This window comes from Triticum aestivum, chromosome 2A (genome assembly GCF_018294505.1).
Source record: "Triticum aestivum cultivar Chinese Spring chromosome 2A, IWGSC CS RefSeq v2.1, whole genome shotgun sequence".
NCBI lineage: Eukaryota > Viridiplantae > Streptophyta > Magnoliopsida > Poales > Poaceae > Triticum > Triticum aestivum.
In genome coordinates, this window is record NC_057797.1 from 79,411,579 (window position 1) to 79,420,838 (window position 9,260).

Sequence of the window (9,260 nt, forward strand, 5' to 3'; positions counted from 1 at the left end):
TTCATCCTAGCTCCCTGTGCAATATTTGAAAGTTTCTGCCAGAATGTAACTTGGTGAAGGAAGTGCCTTCATAGAGTTTCCAAATGAGATGAAACTTTGCCATCCTCTCAAGTATTCCAAATCATTATCCTCCACCCAAATTCAGCTCATTTCATTGATCTATGAGAGCACGGGAGCAATTCTTGTTTTCTGTCCAAATTTTCAGTTTATGAAGTTAGTATATTTTATCTTGCTCCATTATGGCTGAAAATATTTCCAAGCCTTCTCCTATCCGTATAACCTATCTCCAACAAATTTTGGATCATTTCATGTAGCCAATATTTTCCTGGATCCAAAGTTTCTGGTCAAATGTGATGCTTGTGAACCAAATACCAATTTGGCAAGTCCATTTGGTATGATCTTCTTGCAGAATCTACATATGATCAAATCATCAAGCTTTGCCAATTTGTAGCTCAATCCAACACTCCTAGTGAGTGCTTATTCATCATTTGGTTTCTGGGCCATATTTGACAGTTGCACTGCAGCTATGATAAATACCTGCCCAAATCCCTTGCAAACTTTCAGGACTATAGTCTTTGCTTCCCTAAGCCTCCCAGACATCACGTTTAGTTCTTAATCCCACCAGTTAGATCACCAACATGTGGCCAAGTTTGCAACAGCAAACTTGTCGAGCTTGTTCCCCTCTGCTCCCTACACCTCTGCCCGTGCAATCACCTCTTCTTTAATGAGCCTTGGAAGGAATACACTGATGACAAGGTTTGGCCTGAAGTAGATGGCCAGACCGCGTGTTGTCGGTGGTCACCATGGGCAATGTTGGCCAAAACGGTGGTCTCGCCACTATTGGCTACAGCAGCACCGCTCCGGCCGGTTCTGGCTTGTCCGAGCATGTCACACAGCTCCCCCCTCGATGTCGTCTTCCCCCTGGAGCTCGTTCCCCCTTCGTTTGCTTCCTCGTTGAGCCGTCACCGTCGCCGAACACAGTGAGCGTCCATGTGCGCCGTCGTTTCCTCGCTCCTGTCCGCTTCCTCCTCTCGTACGAAAGCATTGCTCGATTTTGTGACCTCCTGGCACTCATCCGTGTCCCCCTCGTTGCCTTTGCCGCCCCTTCCCGTGAGTCTTGGCCGCGCGTGCGCGTCGCCGGCGCACGGACATGTAGCCGCGCCGCGTGTAACCTCCTCCCCTCCCTCTCGAGCCTTCCCCGCGGCTATTTAAGCACGCCTCGAGCTTCATCGCGGTCCACAACCCCCTCCCAGAGCCTCTCCCCGAGCCCAGAGCCCCTCTCTGACCCCCACCGCCGCTGTGGCCGCCGCCTCGGGTCCCTCTGATTCCGGTGACCAGGAGTCCCCTCGTCGTTCCACCTCCACCACGGCATCACCTGAGGTCTGGCGAGCCTCCCCGTGGCCTCAGCCTCGCCGTTCCCCCACTGGAGCACCCTGTTCGCCGGCGGCCGAAGCCACCTCCGCCGTGAGCCCTGTTGCTCCTTTCCCAGTCCTCCTCGATGGCAACGGAGACCACCCCGAGATGCGCCTCTCTCTCCTGAACTCGTGGGTAGGTCGGCCGTTGTTTGCGGTGGCCGGAGTCGCCGGCAATCGCCGTCGAGGCGAGCCCCTCCCTCTGCCAGCCGCGCGCACGAGCGGGAGGTTGAAGACGCCAGGCCAGGCGGGCCCCTCCCCCCGCGACCCCACCTGGCAGCGTCTCGGCGTTGACCCTACCCTGGGCCCGTGTCTGTAAGTGGAAGCGTATTCATGATATGCGTTTTCGATATATGTAAGTGTATTTGCTTCCTCTTTTACCTAAAATACGCTTTCATAGTTCTGAAAGCGTATTCGCTTTGCACTTCAGCTCAAAATACGTTTCTCTTTGTAGAAAACGTATTCGGCCCAAAGACACGTTCAGTTTTTCCTCCAGGAGCCTGTTTGCTGAAAAAAAAATCACCGATAGGTCCCTGAGCTTCAACCCTTCGTATCTCGACAACCGTAACTCCGATTGAGGTGATTCCAACGCCCACGTTCTCGGTTCCTCGAGCTCTTTCCGTTGGTATCATTTTCATAATGTTTTCACACAATGAAAATGACCACTTTGCCCTTGCCCGTAAACAGCCCCCTCCGAGAGAGAACTGTTTTCGGCAACTCTTTCCGTGATCGTTTCACCCTTCTTCCTGAAGTATTTGTCGACCCCAGGCAATCCAACCTCTTATCATGAGCCCCGAACTTGCATGTGGACTTTGCTTGCACCTCGTATGTGTGTTAGTTGAAGTAGCTTCGTGTTTGGTTCCGTTTGCTGTTATTTCACTCGTGCTATATGATTTTGGTATCTGCCTTGCATGCTTGTGTTTTCACGAAATAAGTTGACATGCGAGTTTGCTGTTGTTGCTGATAATATCATGCCTCTGTATAGTTTGTTTTCATGTTAGTAGTATCGATGTTATGATAATTCTGGTGCACTAGTGAAATTACTAGTCCTTGTCATTGCCATGTTTCGCATGCTATCATTGTTCATTTGAAAAGCTTGATTTTGTTACTGCATCGCTACGTTGCATGATAGTTGTTGCATTCATGTTAAAATGCTCGCATGATGATTGATGATGGAGAAGTTAATAATATGACTTAATATCAACCCTCCTCCGTCATCACTGGGATATCGTAGTGCCACCAAATCGAGGTTTCTCCAATGCAACCACATTTACCTTGTGGGAGGTCCTAGCTAGTTTACTGTCATGCCTCTCGCCGAGGCCTCCAACTAGGGAAGGTTATGGGCGCGCGTTACCCTGATTAGGTAGGCGGACATAAGCCTTGTGTGCCCGGGTTTGGTTTTGAGCTCATGTCCCCGTTTGGCACCGTTTTGCCACGACGGTGGCTGTTGGTACCTTTGGTAGGTATGGGGCCACCCAGGACTGAACCCATAGGGGGTGTTGGTCGGAGTGGCCGGGAGAGTGTCATGGCAGTAGGTCGGTTTTGTCGGAACGCCGTTGGTCCACACGTATGGGAGTGCGAGGCCATGGGTTCCGTGGTGTGGGTAAAGTGCGCTACCTCTGCAGAGTGTGTTTTAATCTATCAATAGCCGCGTCCTCGGTCATGGGCACAAGTTCGTAGTAGGTCACACTATCCGGTCTTGGTCGAAATGGAGGATAAATCTGCTAATAACTTGTGTGATGACTAAGATGTGATAAATCATGTGGTGACTTGGACTATGGGAAAATCGTGAGAAGTCACGATGATGTGTTGATATGACTCCGAGACGAGGTCTCGGTAAGTCATGTGTGTGCTTCGAGGAGCCATGGCAGAGTAAGTGATTGTTGCATAAGGTTATTATAGTATGTATTCACGGGAGGTAACTGGTAGTTCATTTCCAGCATAGTTTCATGATGCCACGCCATGTTTTGATATGCTATGCTTTGTTGTTGTTTTGGTAGAAGTAAATTTGATATGCCATGCTAGTAGACGTTATGATGTTGTTCATGCTTAGTTTGATTTATGACTCTAGTTAATATCATGCCATGCTTAGAAGTTGTGTTGAAGTAGACTGTTGAATATGCTTGGTTCTTGCTTTGTCATCTGTTTGTTTGGATGCTATGTATTTGGTTATCTTGCAAGTACATTCAATGTATTGACCTGGCGTGTCATGTCAGTTTTGTAGGTCGTGCCCGAATTGTTTACTTGTTCCGTCGTGCTAGGCCTTAATCTTGCCAGTCCTGTGAGTTGTGGAGCCTAGCCATAGTTGATGAGCCACCAAACCAAGACTTCCGCCGCCGTCTAAATAGACTTTCGCTACCATTTAAATAGGCCTAGGGCTATGCTAGATAATGGTATTCATCAATGGTGTAATCATATACACCTGTATTTGATGAATATTATTGTACGTGAAATGCTGTATCATGGACCTGTCGTGCGTCAGGTGTTATCCTGGGCTAACATGTGAAGGCCCCCTGCTCCATGCGGATCGGGGTGCCACAGCTACGGGCTACCGTAATCTCACCGCTAAACCTCCGATCAACACCCCCTAAATTTGTGGGGGTTTACGCTGCCTAGGCATCAAGCATCAAGCTCTAGGAACCGATCAATAATTCTGTGTATGGTTTGGATGAAACGAGTTTTTGGAGAATTTGTACGAACATATGGCGATGCAGCTATAAACTGTTGCAGTTTGGACTAAACAAGTTTCAGGAGAATTAGCAACTTAATAATCCAACACGAAGTACGTGCGCAACATGAACAATATTACACAAAGTTTCTTACGATATATAACCAGGAGTGACAGTGATACAATCCACCACCAGTCCACCACCTAGCACGCCCCATTGCCGTTCAGCAGCACCAACACTGGTAAGCACGAGTTGCTTGCTTCTAGTAGCAGCAGAAATAAGCACGAAATGCAGCAAAACATCAAGCAGAATTCCAAACTTCCAACATCAAATGCAGTGCTCGTACACTCACCAACTAGTACAAACTTTAAGTTCTGCATGATTGTGGTAAGTATAATTTCTAAACCATACAAGCTGAGCAAGCCCCACTCTTGCCTCTCGTTGGCGCCGCCACCGATCCGCCTCGTCTCCTATGATCCTTAGACCATGGATCCAGGCACTTGCCGGCGGGAGGGCTTCATTTTTAGGTGTCTTTTTTTAGTTTGTTTATGGTTTGTGTCATGCTCAAGAAAATGAGGCGATGGCGGATTCTTGTAGATGTAATAAGGTCCTCTCCGCCTAGCTCCCGCACCGGTGATATTTCAAGCGTCGTCGGAAGTCGTGTGGAGGTTTGTCTCCGGCCGATCTTGTGGGATCTGGTCGGCGTTTGTCTTCGGTGGATCCGACTGTGTCCGATCTTCGTTCGTCTACGTCTGTGTGTCTACAAGTTTGAACCTTCTGATCTACGCTTCTCTTCATCGGTGACGGTTGTTGTTCTGATGCACTGGTCCTATGTGGCCTTAGCATGACGATTTTCCCGACTGTCTGCTACAACAATGTTTTCCCTGCTCCGACAAGGGAGGATCGATGGTGGGGACGTGTGTTTGGCTCGCTCCAGTGTTTGTAGTCGTCGCTAGGTGGTCTACGGACCTGGATGTAAATTTTACTTTTAGTGTTTTTTATATTACCTTAACAATTGATGAATAGATCGGATGTTTTCTCGCAAAACAAAAAACCGAACATAGAAAAAATCAACCGTATTTTATGAATCTTCAATCTATATGTGGCAAATTTAAGTTATGCTATTTAATTCCTTATGATTTAACTTCATTATGCGATGCAACCATTTTATGCTTTTTCATTCGTTGATTCTCTTTTCCTTTGTTATCCATACAAAAGATTTGACATATCTAGTTAGATATAACAGCCCCTCCACGTTCCCGCAAAAAGAAAACAGCCCTTTCATGTCTTAGGCTGCTTGTTCCTGCTACATGGACCGTTCTTGGTATATTTTCTTCTCGGGGTTTTTATCACTTTTGCCATTAAAAATTTTACTGATAAAAAGTGCCACTCTTCGTTAGAGACGCACTCAAAAATGGCACTTTCTTATGTTACCGTCAGGTAAAGGCTCATTGACCCCTGATTCCATTACATGTGGGCTCATTTGTAAAGAGCAGGAAAAAAGGCAACAGGGGAGAGTGGGGGATCGAACCTCGAACCTTCAATCAAGGCGGCGGCTAATACACTCACGCGTAATAACCATCTAGGAAGACGCACCTCTCTGTCAATTACAGAGATCTTTAACTTGTAGCCATTGGGGTTGACCTGACTAAGCTATCGATTAATCCTATCCCCAAACTACGTGTACCTTTCCCTATCCATTAGCAGCCATATCCACAAACAGCCGCCGCCGCCCGCCAAACTCCTCCATTCAGGTACGGCCAGTCGCCGGCGCGCCTCCACTCGCCTTATAAGATTGTTTTTTGTGACCTTATAAGATTGTGAACCTGGGCTTGTTTATTTTGAACTTTATGTTGAGAATTTGGACCTTTTACTTCAAACTAGCAAGTGGATGTTATTCGACCTTAATGTATGTTTGTGAACTTGAGACACTTTGTGTGCTGAAAATCCAGAAAATGAACATTATGTTTGTTTGTGTGCTGAATGTTTTCAACCTTATGTACATGTGTCATGATAAGTTTTTTTAGAGAAATTTAGAGAACCATTTGTTGCTGTTGTCACGTGTACAACTCGAGTTTACTTGGTTTGTTAATAGCTAGCCAAGATATCACGTAAGGATATGTAGCATATCTCCATACATTAGTCAACTAATGACCTTGGGTGTAGTGGCTAGCTTGTGTGAGCGCCTCCCAGAGGTTTGGGGTACGAATCCCACTACTGCCTATCACGTAAGGATATGTAGCATATCTCCATACATTAGTCAACTAATGACCTTGGGTGTAGTGGCTAGCTTGTGTGAGCGCCTCCCAGAGGTTTGGGGTACGGATCCCACTACATGCAATAAAAATTATTTCCCAGCCCCTGACATGTCGGGCCCACAGTTCGGAAAGAAATGGAACCAGGGGCATTTCAAACCATTGACTGATGGGAACGTGAGAAAATGGCATTTTTGAGTGTGGTTTGGGGTACGAATCCCACTATTGCCTATTTTTACATGCAATAAAAATTATTTCCCAGCCTCTGACATGTCGGGCCCACAGTTCGAAAAGAAATGGAACCAGGGGCATTTCGAACCATTGACTGACGGTAACGTGAGAAAATGGCATTTTTGAGTGTGGATCTAACGGAACAATGACATTTTGAGTACTAAAACATTTTAATGGCAAAAGTGAATAGTGTGGCACAACTAGTGGCAAAAGTGATAAAACCCTTCTTGTTATTGTTGGAGTTTGCTTGACTCTAAGCCTTGCAATTGCAAACATATTGGGGTTCACCAAATGCAACAAAGGTATATTTTAGTTTAGAAAACGAGGATGACCCCCGGTATCTGGGCGATGCATGCAACCACTTTATTAATTATTCACAAAGACCTTACAAAGTAATACATCAGTAAGTATGAAGTCACCATCTCGGCGACATCTATCGCTACTTCTATCCACTTGATGAAGGGGTGCCGAAAATCCAAGCCAAATACCAAACAGATTTCGCACCAAAACCTAACATCTGAAGTCGGAGACCCAACCAAGCCACAATGCCGGGTCTGGGGCACACACTCGTCCGACGCACTCTCAGAGGCTACCACCACCGTCTTTCACCTATCCATCTTTTGAACAGGAACTAACGCATTGACCTTGCCAGGTCTGTCGTCGACACCACCACGACTCCAGACAGTGCCGTCCTCCTACGCGAGTCCGTCAACCCTGAACAGACGCCGAGACTCCACAGCACCACGCCACTGAGATCTGATGTCGTCGATGTAGAGGATGAAACTCTGCTCAACCTCTGGGCCCTTTCAGTCAGCACCTGCTCCAAAACGATGCCCCCAGGTTGATGTCGTCATCGTCCGATCCGGGAAGACCCAAATCTAGGGTTTCCCCCGGAGCAGCCCGAGGGAGATGACGTTGCCTGCAATGATGATGCCTGCAACAAGGAAACAGTGTCAATGACGCCGCTGGTACGTCTCCAACGTATCTACTTTTCCAAACACTTTTGCCCTTGTTTTGGACTCTAACTTGCATGATTTGAACGGAACTAACCCGGACTGACGCTGTTTTCAGCAGAATTGCCATGGTGTTATTTTTGTGCAGAAATAAAAGTTCTTGGAATGACCTAAAAATCAACGGAGAATATTTTTGGAATATATAAAAAATACTAGCGAAAGAATCAAGGCCAGGGGGCCCACACCCAGTCCACGAGGGTGGGGGCGCGCTCCCCTGCCTCGTGGGCCCCTTGACGCTCCACCGACCTCAACTCCAACTCCATATATTCATGTTCGGGGAGAAAAAATCAGAGAGAAGGATTCATCGCGTTTTACGATACGGAGCCGCCGCCAAGCCCTAATCTCTCTTGGGAGGGCTGATCTTGGGTCCGTTCGGGGCTCCGGAGAGGGGAATTCATCGCCATCATCATCATCAACCTTCCCCCATCACCAATTTCATGATGCCACCACCGTGCGAGAGTAATTCCATCATAGGCTTGCTGGACGGTGATGGGTAGGATGAGATTTATCATGTAATCGAGTTAGTTTTGCTAGGGTTTGATCCCTAGTATCCATTATGTTCTGAGATTGATGTTCCGATGACTTTGCTATGCTTAATTCTTGTCACTAGGGCCCGAGTGCCATGATTTTAGATCTGAACCTATTATGTTTTCATGAATATATGAGAGTTCTTGATCCTATCTTTCAAGTCTATAGTCACCTATTATGTGTTATGATCCGTTAACCCCGAAGTGACAATAATCGGGATACTTACCCGGTGATGATCGTAGTTTGAGGAGTTCATGTATTCACTAAGTGTTAATGCTTTGGTCCGATACTCTATTAAAAGGAGGCCTTAATATCCCTTTGTTTCCAATAGGACCCCGCTGCCATGGGAGGGTAGGACAAAAGATGTCATGCAAGTTATTTTCCATAAGCACATATGACTATATTCGGAATACGTGCCTACATTACATTGATGAACTGGAGCTAGTTCCGTGTCACCCTATGTTATAACTATTACATGAGGAATCGCATCCGACATAATTATCCATCATTGATCCATTACCTACAAGCTTCTCATATATTGTTCTTCGCTTATTTACTTTCCCGTTGCTACTATTACAATCACTACAAAACCAAAACTGCTACCGTTACTTTTGCCACCGTTACCACTACTATCATATTACTTTGCTACTAAATACTTTGCTGCAGATATTAAGTTTCCAGGTGTGGTTGAATTGACAACTCAGCTGCTAATACCTTCAAATATTCTTTGGATCCCCTTGCGTCGAATCAATAAATTTGGGTCAAATACTCTACCCTCAAAAACTGTTGCGATTCCCTGTACTTGTGGGTTATCAAGACTATTTTCTGGCGCTGTTGCCGAGGATCCTAGCTCTATTCTTTGAGTCACTTGGGAATTATATCTTCTGATCACTATGACGAATTTGAAAGATAAAAGAACCAAGATTTTTCCCTCAACTACGTGGGAGGTAAGGAACTACCATCTAGCTCTGCACTTCATTCACCTTCTATTTTGAGTAAACTTGCGACACCTACTCATGCTATTCATTCTGATATGTCGCATGATATTGATGATGCCACCTCTGATTTGCATGATACTTATGACGAGACTACTTCTATGCTTGATAATACTGTGCCACTAGGTGAATTTCTTCATGAACAACTTGCTAGGGT

At 46.2% G+C, this 9,260-nt stretch overlaps 1 protein-coding gene across 1 annotated transcript; it reads left to right on the top strand.

Moving 5' to 3' along the window:
* The first annotated feature begins 1,110 nt into the window (after nucleotides 1-1,110).
* LOC123187620 (uncharacterized) lies at nucleotides 1,111-7,751 on the top strand. The gene is made up of 2 exons (XM_044599534.1): nucleotides 1,111-1,727; nucleotides 7,220-7,751. Exons 1-2 carry the CDS (start codon nucleotides 1,522-1,524, stop codon nucleotides 7,410-7,412), a joined length of 399 nt encoding a protein of 132 aa, XP_044455469.1. The 5' UTR covers nucleotides 1,111-1,521; the 3' UTR covers nucleotides 7,413-7,751.
* Nucleotides 7,752-9,260: the final 1,509 nt, after the last annotated feature.

Bases quoted from the DNA above. Each gene is read 5' to 3' on its own strand.
- LOC123187620 (XM_044599534.1), top strand. From the start codon at position 1,522: ATGCGCCTCTCTCTCCTGAACTCGTGGGTAGGTCGGCCGTTGTTTGCG. The intron at 1,728-7,219 runs GTAAGTGGAAGC...TGACCTTGCCAG, and splicing joins CCTACCCTGGGCCCGTGTCT to GTCTGTCGTCGACACCACCA.